The sequence below is a fragment of the Mesoplodon bidens genome (assembly GCF_964165515.1).
Source record: "Mesoplodon bidens genome assembly, chromosome: 9".
Taxonomy (NCBI): domain Eukaryota; kingdom Metazoa; phylum Chordata; class Mammalia; order Artiodactyla; family Ziphiidae; genus Mesoplodon; species Mesoplodon bidens.
In genome coordinates this window covers 32,523,757-32,548,335 of record NC_138166.1, presented here as the reverse complement: position 1 = coordinate 32,548,335, position 24,579 = coordinate 32,523,757, and the positions used below count along the sequence as shown (strand labels likewise).

The 24,579-nt window shown below is 39.9% G+C and overlaps 1 protein-coding gene across 2 annotated transcripts in view; it reads left to right on the top strand.

The window, feature by feature from the left end:
- Positions 1–24,579, top strand: part of DNAH11 (dynein axonemal heavy chain 11) — a gene marked incomplete at its 3' end in the record, with an annotated part of 314,796 nt that overhangs the window by 211,753 nt on the left and 78,464 nt on the right. Inside the window, exons 58-63 of one of the 2 annotated variants that reach the window (XM_081244744.1) lie at positions 4,148–4,261; positions 6,347–6,490; positions 7,397–7,579; positions 9,472–9,573; positions 15,372–15,506; positions 22,751–22,921. In XM_081244744.1, coding sequence (XP_081100870.1) covers positions 4,148–4,261; positions 6,347–6,490; positions 7,397–7,579; positions 9,472–9,573; positions 15,372–15,506; positions 22,751–22,921 — 849 coding nt within the window. Of the gene's footprint in view, positions 1–4,147; positions 4,262–6,346; positions 6,491–7,396; positions 7,580–9,471; positions 9,574–15,371; positions 15,511–22,750; positions 22,922–24,579 lie in introns of both variants that reach the window. The other variant, XM_081244745.1, reaches the window with a different exon arrangement.

The window sequence follows — 24,579 nt, the reverse complement described above, 5'->3', positions numbered from 1 at the left end:
CAGAATGATTACTAAATATTTGTTTAAAAATTGAATGACTGTGTATGTGCAAGGTCAGTTATCTTATTTTAGGCAAAAGATTATAATCAGGGCTTAGTTAATTAAAAATGTAAATTATGAGTCACATAGCCTCTGAATCAGTAGCCATTATGCTATTATTCTGCATTAACGATATGAGAAAATATTTGTTTTTCCAGTGATGTTGCCCTTCATTAATAGGCAGTTGAGTTGTTTTCCTTTTGTTGTAATGTGTATTGAGCATGTTTGCCTTTAGCTTGCACAACTAAAGACTTTAAAAGCATATTGAAAGTCAAAATGCTAAAAAAATGATTTTTTTAAAAAACTTATTTTTGAAGTTAAAGATAAGGCATGTTTGGCATGGCCAAGCAGCAAGTAATTCCTAATTCTGGTAATAAATATTTCCATTGAGTTTCAGATAAGTGGAAGATATCCTTAAAAGTATATTTTTATATTAAGTAATTAGGTGTCACACATGGTGTGATTATCATAAGCTAATTCCACCCAGGGGATGTTTTTCAGGCATTACACAAATTTGTGATACTCCAATAATTAGTATATCATAACCCATCTCTACAGATCTTAAAATATGACAAGTACTCTGGAGGACTTTTCACATTTTTGCATGTGAATTTCTAAGGCAAAATTATCCTCACAAAGGGGGAAAGATGTTTTAGCAAATCAGAACTCATCTGACAGGTTGTTTCATGAAGTTCTCCAAACATGGAAAGGACACATAGTATTTTGTGTATCTAATCCATACCAAGAAATAAAAATAATACTTAAAATTATTTTCATTTTATCCATGAGGCTTAATTTAGTTATAAATAACAAATATTGTCTGAGCACCTATTTTTTGCCTGGCACTTTTCTAGGTTCTTGAGGATATATGTATATGATATGCAAGGTGCCTGCACGTAGCTTACATTGTAATGGGAAAAACAGGAGACAAGTGACATGTTGATAGACAAGGTATTTTGGGTTAGCGATAGGGCTATGATGAAAGTCCAATGAAGTTATGGTGGAAAGAACTCTTAAGTTGGTGGTCCTGGAAGGAGAATCTATTTGTAATTAAACTATGTAGAGTCAAGGAATTAATCAAGACCAAGTATGTGCTATGGGCTCACATTGGTCATATGTTCATCAATGTGCTAGATTCTAGGTGGTTATTAAAAAAGGGTGTATATGGTCTCTGTGATTCTATGAAATTGGGGTCTCAAGATTTAATACATAAGAAGTAATTAAAAAGTAACAAAAGTACGTTGCCACATTTAATATGGCTAAACAAATATTGGGGTTTAGAGGCTGCCTTGCTGTGCATCTTGACAACCCATGTAGAGAAGCTGGTTGAAATTGTTGCTTCAAGTTTATAAAATCATCAAGGGCTATTCAAATCATGGGCATTGCCAGCAGTGACTTCAAGTAACAGAAGCACCATTAAGCTTGTGAAAATTAGATCTTCCATCTTTGTTTCACTTATCAACTCCAAATTCTAAGGATCCTCTGATCCCTTGCAAACTGCTTTCTTTGTTGAATAGTAATCCTCATGAGTGAAAGTGCCTTCCAAATTGCAGAGCTCATATAATCTCTTCAAAAGGTGGACATCCACCCTGATTTTGAATGATCTTCAGTTTTTTAATGTTTCTTTTCTAAAGATGGGTGGGGCTGAATTCTGGAGGACCATCAGGAATTTCTTAAAGACAGGTACTTGTTAGCTAAAGCTACCATAACAAAATATCAGGGACTGGGAGGGTTAAACAACAGAAATTTATTTTCTCAGCGTTCTGGAGTCTGGAAGTCCAAGGTCAGGGTGTTGGCAGATTTGGTGTCTCCAGAGGCCTCTCTCTCTCTCTGGGCTTGCAGACAGCCACCTTCTCTCTGTGTCCTCATATGTCCTTCCCTCTGTGCACACACCCCTGTCAACTCTTGTGTGTTACCAGATTTCCTCCTCTTATAAGGACATTAGTCAGATTAGATTAAGCCCCACCCTAACAGGCTTGTTTTAATTTAATCATCTCTTTAAAGGCCCTCTCTGTAAATACGATCACATTCAGAGGTCCTGGGGTTAAGGCTTCAACCTGAGAATTTTGAATGGACACAGTTCAGCCCAAAACAAGCAGTTATTGTGACTTTATCCTCTTGTGACCACCACTAAATTTCATGAACCATCTACAAGGAGCTTTTGACTAGCAGAGGGCAGAAAAATTCTGGTGTACCCAAGAATGGGACTGTCTCCAAATCTGCTTTAATGGACGATGGTAGAGGGAAAGCACATACTCTAAGCCATCTGTGTAGCTCTTCCACCTTCTCCAGGTTGGGCCTCACTAACCAGTCCCCAGGAACCTTGTTTGGGGTGGGGGAGAGCAGAGGAAATTGCACAGTGAGGCTTCCCAAGTCCCTGAGATACAAAGCATTTTCACAACTCTAGTGTAGTTGCACTTAGGGTGAGAGTGATTGGGAATAAGAAATAAGTTGACCAACCTAGAGTATTTTTTTCATTTGCATTTGTGGGGTTTTAGTTATTAAATGTTCTAGATTGCTCTGCTTGTCAAAATTACCCAAAGGAATAATACTCCATTAACAGTAAAGGAGTTAGAGGGAGAAGACTCTATGACCCCCAGTCTCATAGAAATAGCATTTAGAAGAAATATTCTCTAGGTATTAAAAAACTATGATCCTGAGTCCAGTTTAAAATGATGTTGTTACAAATGGGCACAAACAGCATGTGTAGATTTAGTATATCCTTAAGGAAAATAAATAAGCCTGATGTAATAACTCACTCAAGTACAGTCTCTGTTTCATCCGTAGCAGTATTCTCCAGCGTATTGAAAATATATAATAGTATCCTTAGAGTTTTCATGGTCCATTCCTGGCAGTTTTGAGGATTGTGGTTTTAGAGCAGTTCTCTGTAAGCATGCAGAGTTTCCTTACAGATGTTAACCGTAGCCCGTATGTATTGGCCGGAGGTCACATATCTACCATGGACCAATTATGCTCATAAAAGGTGCAGTACATAGCAAAATAACGGTTAATCAGGAGAAGGGTAATTACTGCTAATAAAGCTGTGGTAGACAACAAAATTTGTTGTGAGCAGTGTTTACGTTTATGGGTACAGTTTTAAACCTGTTCAACCCAAACACATCTGAACAAATGCACTTTTGTTCACACATGATCATTCGCAACCCTCATCACATCAGCAACCATCTCATATGCTGACTGGATCCTGGTGCCCAGCGCCACAGCTTTGAAAGTCACATTTCTGCTGAGGACATAGATTTTCTTCTTCCTGGACATTCGAGTTCTATCAGTGTTCTAAAGGGAGGAGGATAGAAACCCCAAAGGTTCTCATTTTGGCTTGGTTCGAGTTTACCAACATGGCTTCCCTATATCCATATTATTTGTGTTCATGCCAGGGGGCTAATGCAAGACCCTCTTTGGCATGTGAATAGTGTCCCTGGACCCTCAACAGTAGAGCGGACAGCAAACATCACGGTCCCATTGCCAAAGACAGACCTGGGTTGTTGCAGCTGTAGTTTCTTACCAGGTCCTTAGAGAAACCAAGAATTAGTCTTCATAAAATTTTTTTCTATGATTAAGCATGCATGGGATAGAACAATATCTTCTAGCCAATTGAACAAAAAAGCTTCACATTTATTCTTAAAAATTAGTTAACATGGCCTTTAGGTAATGTAAATGTGAGTAATCAGGTAATATAGGCAAGCTAAATGTAAGGAAAAATGAGAGAATTTTAGCAAAAATATTTTGTGGTCTAGGTTACTGAGCCAGCTTGGATTCTCACTTGTTCAGGACTCACTGAAAAAGAAAACTGAAGAACAGAGGAATTGCTTAATCTTGCATTTATTATTAATGGCACCTTGTAATTAAGATAGAGGCTGTCTTGGAGCATTTTGATATTTGATTGCATTTGTGTTGTGTGTTTTGTGTGTGTGCAAAGCTTTGTGTATACACTGTGCCTGAAGGGAAGTTAGTCTCTACAACAAATTCCTCCCCTGTTCAAATACAGATGAATTATTGAACAGTGCCTCGGAGGCAGCCTGCATTTTTCAGTAGAGATATCTGAGATGATAATTTGTGTATATGGGTTTCTGTGTTTTTCCTCTTTGATTAGGTGACAGCTATTCAGACTGAAGTGTCCCAGAAACAGAAGGAGTGTGAGGCCGACTTACTGAAGGCTGAGCCCGCGCTGGTGGCCGCGACAGCTGCTCTCAATACACTCAACAGGGTAAGGATGGTTCCTTGGCTCAGGGTTTCCTCAAAATAATATTTGGAGGTTATTAGAGTTTGAATAACTGAACTAAAGGTGAAATTCATGCAACCAAAGAGTTTTGAAAAAGGAAAGAAAGTCCCATTAAATGTTACAGTTGAAACAAATATTTGAGGTCATCATTCTAGTTGACCTTCCTTTCCCATCCAGGAGTTTGTCCTTCTTCACCCCAACAAGCGGTCTCCTTTTGAATACTTCCAGTGCCATGCAGTTTATACTCTTATGAAAGGCAGTTCTATTGTTAGCAATTGGATTCGGCCCAAATCCAGTGATTCATATTATGTGTCACTTTAAGAACCAAGTGAAGGATTCTCTATTTCCTCTGGATATAAAAAAATAGTATTAATGAGAGACCCTCAGGAAAAGAACAACAAGCTGGAATCAAAGACACCTAGGTTTGACCTACACCATTTTTCCTGGCTTCACGTTATTTATTAGCAAAACCTCACTGAGCATTCAGATTCTCATAAGAGAAAATAATCTGTGATGGTCAGAAGGAGAGATGGAATTATGGGCAATGTCATTCTAAGAGCCCACAGCTAGTCTTGCCCCTGGGTTCTACTAGGCCTCTGGGGTGAATCCTAGGGCATTACTAGGCCTGAGGATCTTAAATTCAGCTTCAAAGAGGAAAGGATCCAGACTTTCACTGCTCTTCAAAGAAATATTCAATTCATTTCTCTAAGTATTCTTTTGAAGGAAGTAATTTTGACTGTGAACAGCAAATGATTATCTTCATGGATGTTTCTTATAGTATTACCATAAAGCTGAACAATTTAAAAGAACATAAATATACCATGATGGAAGATTGATTATTCTGCATTCAAATATCCTGCTGCCATTAAAATTATATTGTTGAATCCTAGCTAGCAACAAAATGTTCATGATGTATTAAGTGAATGAAGCAGATTATAAAATAGGATTTAGTGTAACTTTTTTTTATAAGAATATGTTTGTGCATTGGAAAAAATTGGGAAAAAAGAGTAATAGTAACTGATTATTTCTGGGTAATGGAATTTTGTGTTTTCCTCTTTCTGAGCACTAGAATGTTTATTTTCTTCTTTGTGCTTTGCACTGGCAACTTTTCCTCTGAAGATATTATTATTTACTCAGTCAAAATAAATGAATATCACTTAAATGTAAAGCTCAGTATATTTATAAATGATGAAAGAATCTTGGTTACCCAGCTTTCAATTAGCATTAGCATATTTTGTTTTTGCTTTTGCTCTTATTTTCACACCCTTTCTGTTCTTTGCAGTCATTTCCCAAATAAATAGCCAGTTTATGGTAATGGAGGAGAATCAGATTCAACATTTGATGAGGTTTTATAAGCAAGAGTGTATAATATAGCTCAGGAAATTTCACAGGAAATCCTTTTTAAAAAAACATATATAATGAACCTACATATACTTCTTATAGATACTAATTCTTGCTCCAAAGTATTTGTCCTGATACTGGTGATTTATCCCATTAATACCATCTGTTGAGTAAATCAAGATTCTGACCTGCGGAGGTTAAGGAGGAAGGCAGAAAGGAGGTTCAGCCTATGCGGGCATCTTCCCAGTTGATAGTCATTATAATGTAATAGAAGATGTTTTTTGTGCATGTAAAGCAGAAGAACAAAACTAAGAGACTCTGAACTAAGGGACTCTGTTTCTGGGAGGGCCTGGTTAAAAGGCAAATATATTCCATAGGTGGGATAGACCCATAAATACCTTAAAACCTATATGTTTATGAAATTCCCTGGACTCAGTGTGCAAGGCTCTGCAGGACTGGTAGGTAGATCAGGCAGATAAATTTACTTGGAAGCCAGAAAGGGCAGTGATGTTTCCCAAGTACCAGAAAAGCGCCCAGCAAGAACTGAGCCTCCTGGAGTTCCACAGTGGTGGGACCCCCGGGTGGGTGGCAAAAACTTCCCAACCGAGACTGGTGTGAAAAGGAGAGGGTGGAAAAGACCAGCCACTGAAGACCAGCTTGATGACCTAACAGCTGGTCTTGAGAAACCAGACCTCTCCTGGTCTTGATAGTGTGTGTGCTTTTTTTCAGGTCAATCTCACTGAGCTGAAAGCCTTTCCCAACCCTCCAAATGCAGTTACCAACGTTACTGCAGCCGTGATGGTCCTTCTGGCTCCCCGGGGCAGAGTGCCAAAAGACCGGAGTTGGAAAGCAGCTAAAGTCTTCATGGGAAAGGTATCAGGCAGCCCGGCAACATGAAAATCCTAACAATTTCTCTGTTCAGTTCTGTGGTTATACTTGACAGCAGGGGTGGGGGAAGGATGGACTGGGAGTTTGGGATTAGCAGATAAGAACTATTATATATATAGAATGGATAAACAGCAAAGTCCTACTGTATAGCATAGGGAACTATATTCCATGTCCTGTGATAAAGCAAAATGGAAAAGAATACAAAAAGAATGTATATATACGTATAACTGAGTCACTTTGCTGTTCAGCAGAAATTAACACAACGTTGTAAATCAACTATACTTCAAAGAATAAATTTTTTTAAAAACATACAATTTGAGGAGAAAGAGGAAAACTATAAAATTCCCAACTGTTTAAAAAAATCATCTTCATATTTGCTAAGTGTAATCTGCTGTATGTTCTCTAGACTTAGAATTTTTGTTTGCCAAATTGGAGATTAGCATAGGGTTGTAGCACACCTAAGTCAACACCAGCAACCATTGGAAGGTTGCTAATTATTTTCAAAATTATGAAAGCAGTTAGGTGTAGGAGGGAGAAAATTACATGGATTTTTTATGCTGGAAAAATGTTACTAATGTACAAGAAGGTGAAGCAAAGGGATTTTGGGGTATGTGTTTTTCTTTTTCTTTTCTGCCTTTCTTTTCTTCAAAATGTGAATGCCTCCTGTGCAGGGACTGAATATTTTACCCTGGGATAGAAGGGATTTTAAAAGTGTCCATTGCTAATTCTAACTTTATACTCTAAAGACTGAAAAAGTCAAACAGTGGGATAAATGGAGCTTGCCAATTTTGCCTTTGTAATGTGAGTCTTAAAAGCTGATTTTAACTTTTGATCTTGGAATTTTCTCTGCAGCCCAAATGGCTCATTGCAATAAGTCTTTTTGCCTTACAGGTGGATGATTTTTTGCAAGCGTTAATTAACTATGACAAAGAGCACATTCCAGAGAACTGTCTAAAAGTGGTGAATGAACAGTATTTGAAAGACCCAGAGTTCAACCCAAACCTGATTCGGACCAAATCTTTTGCAGCAGCTGGTCTCTGTGCCTGGGTCATCAACATCATTAAGTTCTATGAGGTATATCAGTTGTGATTAGATGGTTTACGGGTGTTATTCAGGAAGGGCCGTACATATATTAATTTCTAGGCCAGCAAAAAATGTAAAATAATTTAATATTATCTGAATAAGATAAAGTTCTAAGAATGAGACATGAAAGTGTCAGATTAAACAGAATTCTCTACAGGAGGATATTTGAAACGTTGGAAACTATCTTTTTTTAGGGTAGAGTGAGTAGCTTTTTTTAAAATTAATTACTTGATTTACTTTATTTTTGGCTGCGTTGGGTCTTTGTTGCTGCATGCAGGCTTTCTTTAATTGCGGTGGGAGGGGCTACTCTTCGTTGCGCTGCATGGGCTTCTCATTGCAGTGCCTTCTCTTGCTGCAGAGCACGGGCTCTAGGCAGCAGACTTCAGTAGTTGTGACACGCGGGCTCAGTAGCTGTGGCTCGTGGGCTCTAGAGCCCAGGCTCAGTAGTTGCAGCCCATGGGCTTAGTTGCTCCGTGGCATTTGGGATCTTCCTGGACCAGGGTTCGACCCCGTGTCCCCTGCCTTGGCAGGCAGATTCTTAAATCATTGCACCACCAGGGAAGCCCGAGTGAGTAGCTTCTTTAGATCAAATAGCAGCAATTAATTTGGTTTGATTAGATAAAAGCATGTTGGGTAGATTAATTATATTTAGTTAAAATATTTCAGTTGTTGACTTGAAACAACTGCAAGTCTAAATTCATGTTTAATTAAAGTTCATCCCTGCTCTCAAAGCAAAAATTTACACCAGCTACAGTAATCTTAATGAGATGAGGAAATAACCTTTTGGGGGCTTTAGTGTTTTAATGACAAATGCATTTTTGATGGTATACAGTCTAATCTAAGGTTTGTACTTTCGGGCAGTATAGAGATAGGTGATCATTTTAGTTAGTCATTTATTTATCAAATACTTGTCTGTCGGTTATGTCCGAAGAACTTTGCAAAGGACTAGATGTAAAAAGGGAACAGTACATGGCCCTCCACTGGGAGGAACTGTCTCATTTTTGCCTTGGAAGGTTGTGTGTTATACTCAAAGATGGAATTGCTGAGGAAATGCCAGTGTCATTCCTAGAATGATTTTCAGAAAATTGGATTATGTCCTTTACATGGGAGACCCACAGGAATAGGACCCTGTCAGTCTCTCCCTTTAGTGGAAGCCTGTATCCGGCAAGAGTGCAGACAGATCACAGCTGATGGGCAGCCTCTCCCCGTAATGCCACACCTGACCTCTGTGCTGGCCTCACACCCTAGGTGAAAAGATAAGCCCGGAGCTAGACCGTGGCTGTGTTCTATGTCACTTTGCTATAAAATGGAAATAAAATTTAATTTCCTTTCTCTCTCCCCAACAGGAGAATAACTGATCCACTCAAATGCTTAAACCACTCATTCAAATAACATTTAAGGTAGCCAGGAACTTAGAAAAGAAAGTGTGGTTAATACTGGGTGAGGACATCTCCCACATTCCTTTCTGGGTTCAGAGAATTTCTCTACACAGCTTTTCTGCCTTAAAGGCTAGACCTGATCCCCCACCTTCAGCTGTCGTTCCTATACACTACAATTTCTGATGATATGAGGATTATCTCCAAATTTTATGAAAAACTAATTTTAGTATCTTAACTGTATTCGACGTGTATAGCACTTTATGCAAGTGCTTGTAACTCTAATGTCCAGAATAAATGGATAAACAATAGAAAGCTTAGAGGACTTGGAAGGTTGTGTGGATTTTTGTTCTGCCATTAGGTAGTACCATGGCTAAGAATAAACACCAAATTTCTAGGTCACATAGAGATTTTAATTGTAAAGCTTCCAGCAAATGTAAGACTGAATGCTTACTTGTCTTTGCCATCTTTATTACCCTGTGAAACAACCCCCACGTGGCTTTTCAGGTCTACTGTGATGTGGAGCCCAAACGGCAAGCATTAGCCCAAGCAAACTTAGAACTGGCTGCAGCTACTGAAAAACTAGAGGCTATCAGGAAAAAGCTGGGGGTAAGTGCAGACTCTAACACTGAAGAAGTTCCCAAGACATGGAACCCCTCACCACCTTAGGATCCCACTTTCAGAGAGGGCCACCTCTGAGACCTACCAAACAGGAAGGAATTTGACCTTTCATGGATGTATTCATTTATATTCTCCTTCAGTACATATTCCTTATCTGCTGTATGCTGGACACGGAGCTGGAAAAGTGGGAACTTTGATGGTTTCTGCACTTAAGAAACTTTCATGGTCTGGTAGTAGAAAGAGTGTAGCCCACAGAGATTAAAAAGCAAGGATTCTGGAACCAAAGTGCCTGGGTTTGTATCCAGGCTCCAGTATTTACTGTTTTGCCCTGCACAAGTTAGTTAACCTCTCTGAGCCTCTTTTTTCTCAACTGTGAAGGAGGTATTATAATAGCATCCACTTCTTAGTATTGAGAATTTAGTAATCAATATGAATTCATACCGAGAATTTAGTAATCAATATGAATTCATACCGAGAATTTAGTAATCAATATGAATTCATACTGAGAATTTAGTAATCAATATGAATTCATACCGAGAATTTCGCATGGTACCTGGCATATAGTAAGTGCTTAGAAAACACTAACTACAAATATTATCACCATGACTATTTTTACAAATACATAACCAGTCATTGTAGTCCAGTGTTATAAGTATATATGTGACTATATCTAGAATGCAGTAGGAGTGCCAAAAAAGAGCCCAGAGAAATTGAAGTTTTATAATGAAGGTGTACTTGACATGAGCTGTGCAAATTCCTTGCAAATCATCAGGATAACTAGGTCAGGAAAGGTATTCCTGGTAAAGAATGAAAAATAGAGGGAAGAAGCAGTTGGTAGACTTGAAGAGTCCTAGTAGGCCAGATCCCGAAGATGGGTGTCCGGGGGAAGGTTAGGAATAGCAGGAAGTAATGGTGAGCAAAAGCAAAAGGTGAGCAAAAGCCTTCTCTGCCTTTCGTGCTGCAGAATTTAAATTTTATCTGACCTGTAGTATTGGGCGTTGGAAAGATTTTAGTACGTTAGTGACTCACTTTTCATCGACTGAATGGAAGCTGGAGGGAGGGGGTCTAGCTGCAGAAAGACAAGTTAGAAGCACTGCAGTGGGTCCTGTTAGGGCCTCAGCTAAGGCAGGAGCAGCCACAATGGAGTCGGCGAGATAGATTCAAGGCTGCTGACAGGATAGAGAGGGAGGGGGAGGCGTACAGAATAGAGATGATGAGTTGGAGGTGCCTGACAAGGTAGCATACAGTAATGCAGTCAGAGTGATAAGGTTGTGTAACCCTGGCAACTTAGGGAAATCCTCAGAGCTTCAGTTTCTTAACTGTAACATAGTGATAATAACAGCTAACTCTCAAGGTGGGCATTTATGACTTTTGGCTCCCCAGAATCCAGTCTACCTACTTTGGGTGATAACAGCCTGGTTTATCTCTGGGGAATTATCTTTCCTCATTGGATACACTCAGGTAGGACTTTGACCAAGGGTACATTTTCCTGTCATGGCTGATGACTAGGTATGTGGTCCAAGTTTTGCCGATTTGATTCCCCCCACCCCGACCCCCAGCCCTAGAATTTGAATCATCAGCCAAAGAATAAAACTGAAAACAGAGTTCATGCATTGTAGAGACAGTGTCCAGTTGAAACTTTCCAAGAGTTGCTATTCCCAAGTCTCTCTGGAGCTCCGGGAGCCTATGTGTAGTTCTCTGCCTTTCCCTTCCTTGGAAGAGTTCCCCCATTTTGAGGAAGTTCCCTTTAGCCTAAATTAGCTGGAGATGGTTTCTGTTGCTTCCCATCTATAAATTCTGGTGGATCGAGATGCTCTTCAGTGTGCTGTACACAGTTGACGCTTCATAAATGTTTGTTCCTACTCTCTTTGTGTAGAAAACCCAAGTGAAGATGTTTGGGGTTAGAACTAGAGTTTGAAAGAGAAGCCTGGCTCAGCAACATAGATTTGGGAGTCGTTGGTGTGAAGATCATGTGTGTAGAGAGGTTGTCCAATGGGAGTGCAAAGAATAAGGAGCAGTGGGAGCTGAGGGCAGACCTGAAGGAGGATGCTCCTGTCTTGGAGGAAATCCTGCCATGGGTCTCTGAGCAGGTGAACTCCACCATCACTGCCCCTGGGCTCTGGTGCTCACAGTGGCCAGGCAGCCAATCCCAGCTTCTTATAGAACAGGACTTGAACTTGGCCTGATTATGTCTAGGGCCACTACTGTCGACAACGACGACAGCTGATTTAGACAAATTTAGGAAAAACATATTAATTTTATTAAATTTAGCTTCATTCATTGGTCAAAGCTCTCACTGTTAACTTGACTAAGACCTTTAGAAAAATGTTGTCATCTATTATTAATGGCTTTATGTAAATATCAGAAGCAAGTTAATGGTCATGGAAAAATGATGAGAATGCTCATGTGTGATTCTAAAGTTAAGACTTTCTGTGGTTGTGGAACTAGTCATCTTTTGGACACAGCCTGCAACGAGCTGAAAAGAACTGCTCACCTCAGTTGATTTCAAAGACCAACAGTAGAAGCAGAGGTTCTTATATCAATAAGCTGCAAAACTAAGTTTGCAAACACAGGGAAAAGAAGACAGAGTAACAATAGCAATGTCTTTATGTAGATTGGTCCCTTCCATCCCCCTTCCAAGAATGGATTTCCAGAGAGTAGTTATTAATGCAACAGAATCTCTGGCTGCATTTCCCTCCAACATTCAGTTAGATGGTAGTAATGTGTCAGTGTTCATGTCCTGGTTTTTTTTAAATTATTTATTTATTTATTTATTTATGGCTGTGTTGGGTCTTCGTTTCTGTGCGAGGGCTTTCTCTAGTTGCAGCGAGTGGGGGCCACTCTTCATCGCAGTTCGCGGGCCTCTCACTGTCGCGGCCTCTCTTGTGGAGCACAGGCTCCAGACACGCAGGCTCAGTAATTGTGGCTCACGGGCCCAGTCGCTCCACGGCATGTGGGATCTTCCCAGACTAGGGCTCGAACCCGTGTCCCCTGTACTGGCAGGCAGATTCTCAACCACTGCGCCACCAGGGAAGCCCCCATGTCCTGGTTTTGATGGTTATATTGTGGTTGTATAGGAGAATGCCCTTTGTAGGAAGTACACTACACCCTGAAGTAAAAAAAAAAAAAAAAAAAATTCTCTATGAAGACTGGTCATGCCAAAGTCAACGACAAACTCTGCATAGATTCTTTCTGTTGGTACACAGTCAAACCAAGGTGTGAGCCCAGGTAAAATGACGTTTTTTGCTAGCTTTGCTTTCATCTCCTTCAGCCTCTCTTTTCTCCCTTATGGGCTTTCCCTCCTTCTCGTCTTATGCCTCCTGTTGCCGTCTCACCTAGAAAAGCAGGGCTGTGTCTCTCAGCACTTATGCTGTGATGGAAATGCATTCGTTAACCAGTATTAGTCTCTTTGTTTTTGTTCTTTCAAGTCTTTATCTCTAGTTTCAGACTAGAAGGTGGCCTCATATTGAAGGTTGAGTAGAAAAAAACAAACTGCTGAGCTGGAGGGGAAGAAAGGCCATCTTGTCTTTCAAACATACAGGGCCTAAGAATGGCCATGAAAAAGTCCAAATTCGGGCTTTTTAGGGTAGTGCTTCTCAAAGTGTGTTCTCTCGACTAGTAGCAGCATCAGTGTTGCCTGGGAACTTGTTAGAAATACAGACTCTCAGACACACTGAATGAGGAACTCAGGCAGGGAGGCCAGGAATCTGGGTTTGATCAAACCCTCCAGGTGGTTCTGGTGCACACTTAAGTTGGAGAACACTGGTTTTTAGGGTGTCTGGTGGGCTGAGGTGTTCAGGCTAAGCCCCTCCTTCCTCACTCCATTTACTTCTAGAACCTGAAACGCCAGGGCCTGTCAGGAACCGTGAAGGGACCAAGCTTTTACTCTACTCACAGGCTGCCAGGTTACCTGCCACAGTTTCATAGATGCTGGCAGAAGATGTGAGACACGGGACGCGTGGGTCAGAGAGCAGAGGCCTTGTTACCCACAGCACAGCGAGCAGCACGAGCCGCGTGCGTGCCTCAGCTCCCTTGTCTGCCACTTCCCGTGGGAGTGACGCACAGTGGACCCGCTGAGGCCGTTCACAGTGGGTTTGTGTCACAGCTGAGGAATCCCAAGCTTAGAAAATGCCCCATATAAAGAAGGCAGTGAGTAAAGCTGCCCAACCTTTGCCCCACAGGGAAACATCTTTTTAGTATTCTGGTCAGGTAGCAAATCTGTCCTCTGCCCTGAAAGAAACACTGTCTCTATTTCCTAAGCCTATTTGCTGTGCAAACATCTTGCAGAAGATAGTCCAGAACAAGAGCTGTCAGTGCCTCTTCACAAGAGGCAGAGAAACAAGGGCAAGAGCCTGTGGTCTCCCAAGACCCAGCTCCCCTTCCCAACTTTACCAAAGGAACCAGTATAACAGTTTGTACCTTAGTTCTATGTATATTTAGGTCAACCCTATGAATTGGGTAACATTATTGTTTCCATTTTTTAGATGGTGAAAGTGAGGCATAGAGAGCTTAAGTAGACAGCCCACCTTGAGGCTGCTTAGCTGATAGCAGAGTCCAAATATGAACTTGGGTGTCTGATACCAGAGTCTACGTGAGCTTCTGTGTTTTATAAAACCACAAGTACTTTCAATAACCTAAAATATACCTCCAGGTATTATTCATTTTTATCTGACTTCTAACCGTTGATGTGTAAAATCTCCTCCATTTCTCATAAATTTGACCTATTTCGGCTGTAAACCTTAAATATGACATACACTTTTTTCTTTTTTTAATTAATGATATAAATTTAATAATAATGTAATAATTGGGTCATTGACAAATTGCGGCAGTCTCTAAATTATAAATATGGTTCGTGCTACAAGTTTACTTATTAAAGTCTCTTGGAATTTTGCATGTATTTACAAAAACAATGTTATAAATCTTACTTAGGGTTGTTAGAACTTGCAGGTAGCAAGATGATATAGCAAGGAGTCTCCTAAGTACTTGATATCTTAGTCAAGGCTTTTTTGGCTATACATAATAGAAACCCACATAGCAAACCTTAAGCCAAAAAGGAGACCAGGATGACTCATGGGACTCTGAGGTAAAAAAGTGTATGACTAGGTCTCAGGAGGCATGAGATCCAGGAAATGGGAAGCTGCCGTGAACGTGTTTAGGGCTGTGTGACTTCTCATTGTGCTATCTTTTCATTCTTTCTTGTTCTCAGGAATGGTTTCCCCTGCTTTCCCATGCCCCTGGTGGAAGATGGTCCCTCTCTAAATGAACCCCTCCAAAATGTACACATCTTCCTGGGTCTTACGATGCTAAAGACAGTGACATACTTCTGAGTTTCAGTCCCAAGTTTCCAGAAGAGAAAATCTGGTTGGCCAAGCCAGGTCAGGTTGCTGAGGTCTAAAGGGGGTCTTTGTTGCCTGAGTTATAGACCACTGAGAAGTGGAAAGAGAGTCAGTAGGTAGAGAAGCAGAAGATGCCCCTCATCCCTAATAAAGACGGAGGGTGAGGTGTAGGTACAAGAGAGGGGACAGGGCACGAAGGTGTGCTTGAGTCAGCAGGGCACATCACCCTGGTCACTGTCTACACTCTGCCCAGTGCAGGAGGAAGGCGAGAAAACTGCCTGGTAGCCCTGATACATTTCTTCCCTAATGTGTGTGCTCTCAGGGGCAAAGGTCAAAGGAGGGAAAGAGGCTCGTTTCATTTACCTTCAGGTAGTAGGTGTTTCAAGACGATTGTAATGTTTGCACTTGATCTACAAATGGCTCACGAGTTAATTTTGACTCTTCTTTTAGGATTTGGATCGAAATCTGAGCAGACTCACAGCTTCATTTGAAAAAGCAATAGCCGAGAAAGTCCGGTGTCAAGAAGAGGTGAACCAAACCAACAAAACTATCGAACTGGCTAACAGACTTGTCAAGGAACTTGAGGCAAGTTATCCTTTTCTTCCAAAATTCTAACTGAAATATTCAGAATCAGCTTTGGGGGATTTTATCTTTATTTGTGGTCAATAAGGACTAACTAAACATGGAATCAATAACAAAGGGGAATAATCATCATTCACACTGTAGTTCTAACTTACCGAAAGGAATAAGTGATGGATTCTGTGTGTTTTTCAGTGTGTAGCCATGGACTCAGTGGTTTACCTAAGATCTTTTATAAACTCAGGGCAGCTGTTAGATAACAGAGGTCTGAATCTTTTAGTACACATTTGCAATTGAGTTCTACCAATAAAACATTACCTCAAGCTAAGCCTGCTTGGTTTATTGGTTTTCTTTGACATCTTTTTACAGGTGACTGATATGCTTATGTTAATAGTTATTCTATTAAATAAAGATTTTTAAAATCTCATTAACTTTCTCCTCTTTGAACATGAGTGGTAGAAGAACATATAGCCCTTGACATCAGTAAGTCACAGATCTTTTTGCTCTCCCATGTCTATTATATTCAGACAGTGGAATAGTATTTGACCATAAAAAAGATTGAATTACTGATACATGCTGCAACATGGATTAACCTTGAAATATCATGCTCAGTAAAAGAAGGCAGACACAAAAGGCCACATGTTTTATGATTCCATGTATAGTAAATGGCCAGAATAGGTAAATCTATAGAGACAGAAAGTAGATTGGTGGTTGCCAGGGGTTGGACAAGGGGGCAGGAGTTTGGGAGTGACTGCTAATGGGAATAGAGTTTCTCTATTGTGTGAGGGAAACATTCTAAAATTACTAGGGATGATGGCACGGATCTGTAAATATATTAAAAACCACTCAGTTGAATACTTGAAAGGATGAAATTCATGATATGTGAATTAAATCTCAATAAAACTGTTATTTTTTATTTAAGTGCTACCTAAAAATATAGAACTGCACTATTAGAAATGCATTTACTAGTATTTTGTTGAGGATCTATGTTCATCAGTGATATTGGCCTGTAGTTTTCTTTCTTTGTGACATCTTTCTCTGGTTTTGGTATCAGGGTGATGGTGGCCTCATAGAATGAGTTGGGAGTGTCCCCCCCTCTGCTATATTTTGGAAGAGTTTGAGAAGGATAGGTGTTAGCTCTTCTCTAAATGTTTGATAGAATTAGCATGGGAAGCCATCTGGTCCTGGGCTTTTGTTTATTGGAAGATTTTTAATCATAGTCTCAATTTCGGTGCTTGTGATTGGTCTGTTTATATTTTCTTTTTCTTCCTGGTTCAGTCTTGGAAGGTTGTGCTTTTCTAAGAATTTGTCCATTTCTTCCAGGTTGTCCATTTTATTGGCATAGAGTTGCTTGTAGTAATCTCTCATGATCCTTTGTACTTCTGCAGTGTCAGTTGTTACTTCTCCTTTTTCATTTCTGATTCTATTGATTTCAGTCTTCTCCCTTTTTTTCTTGATGAGTCTGGCTAATGGTTTATCAATTTTGTTTATCTTCTCAAAGAACCAGCTTTTAGTTTTATTGACCTTTGCTATCATTTCCTTCATTTCTTTTTCATTTATTTCTGATCTGATCTTCATGATTTCTTTCCTTCTGATAATTTTGGGAGTTTTTTTGTTCTTCTTTCTCTAATTGCTTTAGGTGTAAGGTTAGGTTGTTTATTTGAGATGTTTCTTGTTTCTTGAGGTAGGATTGTATTGCTATAAACTACCCTCTTAGAACAGCTTTTGCTGCATCCCATAGGTTTGGGGTCATCATGTTTTAATTGTCATTTGTTTCTAGGTAGTTTTTGATTTCCTCTTTGATTTCTTCAGTGATCTCTTGGTTATTTAATAGTGTATTGTTTAGCATCCATGTGTTTGTATTTTTTACAGATTTTTTTCCGGTAATTGATATCTAGTCTCATAGCATTGTGGTCAGAAAAGATACTTGATACAATTTCAATTTTCTTAAATTTACCAGGGCTTGATTTGTGACCTGACATATGATCTATCCTAGAGAATGTTCCATGAGCACTTGAGAAGAAAGTGTATTCTGTCATTTTTGGATGGAATGTCCTATAAATATCAATTAAGTCCATCTTGTTTAATGTATCATTTAAAGTTTGTGTTTCCTTATTGATTTTCACTTTGGATGATCTGTCCATTGGTGAAAGTGGGGTGTTAAAGTCCCCTACTATGATTGTGTTACCGTCAGTTTCCCCTTTTATGCTGGAGAGGGTGTGGAATAAAGGGAACCCTCTTGCACTGTTGGTGGGGATGTAAATTCATACAGCCACTGTGGAGAACAGTATGGAGGTTCCTTAAAAAACTAAAAATAGAACTACCGTAGGACCCAGCAATCCCACTACTGGGCATATACTCTGAGAAAAGCATAATTCAAAAAGAGACATGTACCACAATGTTCATTGCAGCTCTATTTACAATAGCCAGGACATGGAAGCAACTTAAGTGTCTACTGACAGATGACTGGATAAAGAATATGTGGCACATATACATAATGGAATATTACTCAGCCATAAAAGGAAATGAAATTGAGTTATTTGTAGTGAGGTGAATGGACCTAGAGTCTGTCATACAGAGTGAAATAAGTCAGAAAGAGAAAAACAAATACCGTATGCTAACACATATATATGGAATCTAAGAAAAAAAAATAATAAGTGGTTCTGAAGAACCTAGGAGCAGGACAGGAATAAAGATGCAGGTGTAGAGAATCGACTTGAGGACATGGGGAGTGGGAAGAGTAAGCTGGGACGAAGTGAGAGAGTGGAATGGATATATATGCACTACCAAATGTAAAGTAGATAGCTAGTGGGAAGCAGCCACATAGCACAGGGAGATCAGCTCGGTGCTTTGTGACCACCTAGAGGCGTGGGATAGGGAGGGTGGGAGGGAGATGCAAGAGGAAGGAGATATGGGGATATATGTATATGTATAGCTGATTCACTTTGTTATAAAGCAGAAATTAACACACCATTGTAAAGCAATTATACTCCAGTAAAGATGGTAAAAAAAATAAATAAAATAAAAATTTAAAAAAAGAAATGCATTTGGCTGAAGGTGATAGAAAAGTTGATTTACAGTGGCTTAAACAAATGAGAGTTTTTCACATATTAAGAAAATTCCAGAGGTAGACCATTATCAGTGTTGATTCAGGTAATTAGTGATCAGACCTCTAATCTCTCTACAGCCTTCTGCTGCTCCATACTTAGCATGTGTCCATTCACCCTCACACATTTTGCAGCCTGGTCACCGATGGATGCTACACCTTTAGATTCAGGCAAGAGAGAAGAATCTGTAGCAGCTGGATTTTCTCCTTTCATAACAAAAACTGAAGTTTTCCTGGCAACCCCTTAAGCAAATTTAACTAAAGCACTTAACTTTCTTTAGCCAGAACTAGAGTGACCACACCTAGCTGCAAAGAAGGCAGGGAAACTGAGAAATGGGGTGATCATAATCAGCGTAGCCAGTCACAGTTCATCCCAGGGGCTGGAAACATTAACCCTCATTTCAGAATCAGAGTTGTCTTACAAAGAAAGAAGGGAGAAATGTAAGGTACAATGGGTGGGGCTGGGTGATAGCCTTATTTCTTATAAATAGAGTAGACTTTTAAAAATCTAATTTAGGGCTTCCCTGGTGGCGCAGTGGTTGATAGTCCGCCTGCCGATGCAGGGGACCACGGGTTCGTGCCCCGGTCCGGGAGGATCCCACATGCCGCGGAGCAGCTGGTCCCGTGAGCCATGGCCGCTGAGCCTGCGCATCCGGAGCCTGCGCGTCCGGAGCCTGTGCTCCACAACGGGAGAGGCCCGTGTACCGCAAAAAAAAAAAAAAAAAAATTCTAATTTAAACTTACTACAAATTTAAACCCATCATCCCTCTGAAGCTCATAGTTTATTATACATAAACTCATACTTCACTCTGCAAAATTCACCTCCATTCCGTTTCATTAATTGCAAGTCTTTTCTTCTAGTTGTTATGGTCAGAAGCTCTGAAATCACCCTTGACTTTTTACTCTGTTTCTCACACCCATATCCAGTCCTTCAGCATATTGGACTGGCTCTACCTTAAAAGTTCATTCACAATCCCAGCATTCTCACCACCTTCTCCTCGCCACACTGATCCAGGCCACCAGCATCTCTCCCCTGGAGTACCGCCGTAGCCTCCAACGTCACCCCCAAGGTCCACTCCCCTTTGTGCAGCTGAGTGATGTTTTTTAAAAAATTAAGTCCAGGGCTTCCCTGGTGGCGCAGTGGTTTCGAGTCCGCCTGCCGATGCAGGGGACACGGGTTCGTGCCCCGGTCTGGGAAGATCCCACATGCCGCGGAGCGGCTGGGCCCGTGAGCCATGGCCGCTGAGCCTGCGCGTCCGGAGCCTGTGCTCCACAGCGGGAGAGGCCACAACAGTGAGAGGCCTGCGTACCGAAAAAAAAAAAAAAAAAAAGAAAATTAAGTCCATTCATGTTACCACTCTCTCAGAATTCCCGGGTAACCAATTGTCTCACTCAAAGCACAGTCCAAAGGTTTTACCTGGCCTACAGGGCCCTCCGTGATCTGGCTCCTGGATACCTCTGTTCTTGCTTCTGCTACCTTCCCTCCGGCTCCATCTTCACTCTTCCTCACCCCGCAAGTCACTCTCCTACCTCATAATCTTTGCCTTTTTCCTCCGTGTGGCTCCCACACTTCTTTCAGATGTCTGCTAAAAGTTCCCCTTATCACACGGTTTTCCCGACCTCCCTATGTTAAACAGCATGCACCTTGCCCCCTACACACACACACACACACACACACACACACACACACACAAACACAAACCTGTAGCTCTTTCCACTTCCTCTGCTTTATTATTTTTTGACAGCATTTATGATCACATGACACACACTTGTATATGTGCATATATGAACACATATACTTTTTTGTGGTCTTTTTCCCCTAACTAAAATATAAGCTGTCAAGAGCAGGAACTTCATTTGTTTTCTGCACTGCTTGATCCCAAGCATATAGAATGGTCCCTGGCACATCGTAGGTTCCAATATGTATTTGTTGAATGAATGAATTGGTGAGTTTTGGGAGCCTCCTGTGTTGAAAAAACATTCTGGAGCCCTTTGAAGACTAATTTTTCTTAGATCAGTTGAGAAATTCCACAGCTTCTAGTGGAGTTTATACCCGCTTCCATGTAAAGTGATAAGATCTAGGCAGTTTGAAGGGTTTACGGTTTATGAGGTAACTGAGGAAAAGAAAAAGTGCCGTTGAATTAGACTTACTTGAAGTAGAGAATGTCTGAAAGTTTTACCAAGGTAAAAACAGGCTTTACCTTGTATCTCTAGCACACAACAATGTCTTCCAAAGGCTTTATTTATTCATGATGATTTAGAAAAGGAGAGGAAAAAATGGTTGAATAATGTTAACTAACAAAAAAATACATATATGTGTGTGTATATATATATATATTTTTTAAAGGATTAATTGAAAATGTCAGACCTTTTCCTTTGAGGATAAATTCTTTCTGACTAGAACAGGAGACAGTTAACTTCTGAAAAACACCAAGACTGATGATTTTGTCTATATAGCATTGACCTGGAAGCTATAGTCTCAACCATTCAGACTAATAAATCAGGCAATTTATATTTAATCATTAAGTAGCTCTGGAGCTGAACAGCTGTTCAAAATTAGAAATGGGTCACCCCAGCCAGGATGACATTACAGGCAATCTATAATGCATTAGAATAAAATTATAGTGATTTTTAACTGTCTAGAAATTTATTACAGGACATGTTCCAACTCTTAAACCCTTGTTAGCCAGTGTCAGTAATGATTTATGTTGCGTGGGTGGTATAGTGAAATTATTGACGATTTCAATCACCGGTAAGTCTATGTTTAGTAAATCTTCAAATTTCAAAGCTGTTTTGGAGAATGAGGTGGGTGCTCTTTATTGTTTATCATCTACTAACCAAAGACAACAAAATTGGAGGAAAAGCAAATGAGAGATTCTTCTTCAAAATTAATGGATATATTATCTATAGCTGAAGAAGGAAAGTAATAAATTCTATAAAGAGGGCAAGGGAGTTGAAGTTCCCTAGTGTGTAATTATAGAGCTAACTTGGGGTGATCTTTATCGAGCAAAGCAGATTATCTTAAAATAGTTTTCATAACCATTGTCACCTGCTAGTTTCATTACCTCAGTGTTAGGGGTATTGTGATGGCTTGCAGAGAACTGGCACTGCAGTCTGCTCTGACATACATTGTTTTTGCTTTCTGTGGTCTGTCTCTCCTCTTTCATGAGTAAAGCTAAATTCCACAGGGTTCTGCATTGCTTGTACTGTCAATTTGCTGGGGTTTTTTTTTCAGCTCCTATTAATTTACATGTTCTTAGAACGTGGTATTAAATTTTCGCATGCATTGAAACCAAATGAATTAGTGAAGTATTCTGCAGTTCAATCAATCCATAGATATTTATTGCAATTTTAGTCAAATCCAATATTAAGGGCTCCACATACTTAACCCGGAAATCAGATTTTAAATGGCTAGCCAACTAGATATAAGGATTTGAACAGCATTCTCCGAGCATACTGTCTTCAGAGCTAGTGAAGTCCTCCTGGTTTCCATCTTTTTTACATGGGCTGTAAGTTCTTTCACTGATTGAGTGATTATACTATAAAAATACCCTGAGTTTAGTAACTTCCAGCACTATTCTTTAATTGACAGAATCCTTGTTAGGTGGCTCTTTAAACTTTATGTTTTAATTAATTGACATAACTGGTGTTTGTCATTTTCCTTTTTCTGTAATCAGCCCATGGCCCAAATGTTTAAGATAATGTTTGCTTAGGGTGGTGTAGTAACATTGCTGAAAATCAGGAATGATGGAGAGCATCCAAGCTGCCATTAAAAATCCTAACATCACTCAGTCTTGGCCACAGCTCTTGGTCCTCTACTCCTAGAGGGAAAGGAGAGTGACTGTCAGCCTTTTAAGAAGGACCTCAGTCATAATTAGAGTTCGGGCATCCAACAAAAAGGAGATGTTAAAGATCTAATGTCATGTTGCCGTAAACTCCACTGAAGATACTATGAGAGCACCTTCATAATGATGGGTCACATGTATGAACGATTATCATGGTCATGCCATCCAGTCATGTTCTGTTCTTTCTCAAGGCTGTGCAGAGTGACCTAGACGTAAACTGAAGAATAAGGTAATTACATTAAACATTTCTTGAGTTGCTGCTCACCCTGCAGTTACATCGGAGTAATCTTATCTTTCAGTCAGAGAAGATTCGCTGGGGTCAGTCTGTTCAGTCTTTCGAAGCTCAAGAGAAGACGCTCTGTGGAGATGTTCTCCTTATGGCAGCATATGTGTCTTACGTTGGATCCTTTACACAGCAGTATCGCCAGGAACTGGTAGACTGCAAGTGGGTTCCCTTTCTTCGACAGAAGGTAAGATCAATTCCTAACCTTAGCCACATTTAGAAGCATCATACTGAAATTTCAGTAGTAAAAACAGTGTATGTACCAGGCTTTTTTGTACCTCTGTAATCTCAACTGACTGGAAATTCTAGTATTGAAGGAGATGTTTCTTGTGTGTTGCAGTTTTTCTTATTTTAATGATGGTTTCAACCAGGAGATGAAAAATAGAAAAATTATTTGTATGAACCATAGAGATGTAGTTGGAAAACTGCTTTTAACAAAACTTAACTGAAATCAAAGTTGGATTATCATGTTAGCATATAGCATGAAACTTTTTGTTTTGTTAATAATACTACAGGTTATTTGTTGAAAATCTTTTTCATGACTACTTTCAGATGAAAAGTGTAACACTCATATATAAGTATAAAAGTAGCTTATCCTCAATTTGAAAATTCAAACCCATAAGCAAAATGAAATCATAGATTAGGGAGATTTCAAATCGTCTAGTTTAAGATCATCCTTGTACAAAGGAGAAAACTGAGACATGGAAGTTTAAATGACTTGATAAGGTCATAAATGATAGTAAACCAGGCCACTGTTTTCTATGGTGCACTGTGTTATCTCACTTGATTAAAGTAGGTTCTTCACTTACATATCTAGCCCTTAAGAAATCCTAAATCTCTCTGTGTACTTGTGTTCTATGTTGGTAATTATGCCTCAATTTTCACAATAGTTGTTTTCATGACATAAAGACATGCCAATGAAATTTCTGAAAATTAAATAAAATTAAATATTGAATATTTTGGAGAAAGCTTGTTATTAAAAGCATCCCATAATTAATAATTGTAAAAGAAAAATCCTTTTGTAATTAAATCATTTAATATATCTGTAGTATCAAGCCATACTTTTATATGGAAGATTTTTAAAAAGAGGTTATCTGGGGGCTCCCCTGGTGGCGCAGTGGTTGAGAGTCCGCCTGCCGATGCAGGGGACACGGGTTCGTGCCCCGGTCCGGGAAGATCCCACATGCCGCGGAGCGGCTGGGCCCATGAGCCATGGCTGCTGAGCCTTCGCGTCCAGAGCCTGTGCTCCGCAACGGGAGAGGCCACAACAGTGAGAGGCCCATGTACTGCAAAAAAAAAAAAAAAAAGAGGTTATCTGTATTACCCCCTGAATGTTCAGGGTTTTCTTTAAGTATTTCTGCCGTAAAATATGCCTTTTATATAAGGGGATAAAGCGTTCTGGTAATTTTGCCCACCTCCTACTGCATTGTGACTTTCAGAAGGTGTCAGCTGTCTAATTCTTCTCTCTTTTTTGTCAGTCTCATCGTCTCCACACTTTAATCCTCTACATGGGTGTCTTGGTCTGGGTTGCCCTCTGACTACTTCAGATTGATGACTGTCCTCTTTTGTGGTCCTCTCTGCATTCTCCACCATCGATAAAGTTTTCTCATTCTTTCCACTATTATAGGGAAATTCACTTCCTGACGTGCAAGCTATTGAACGTCACATTGTCTTCTTATTGTTACAATTATTCTTCACTTTGGATCATGTAATAGTATTAACGGCATGAACTTAGGCTATCAGTCATTTTGCATTTTTTAAATTGAAAACTTGCCTTCTCAAATTTAAGTTTTAAAATTGAGTCTTAATTGCTGGTATTGCATTCTTTAGTGTATGTGTTTCTGG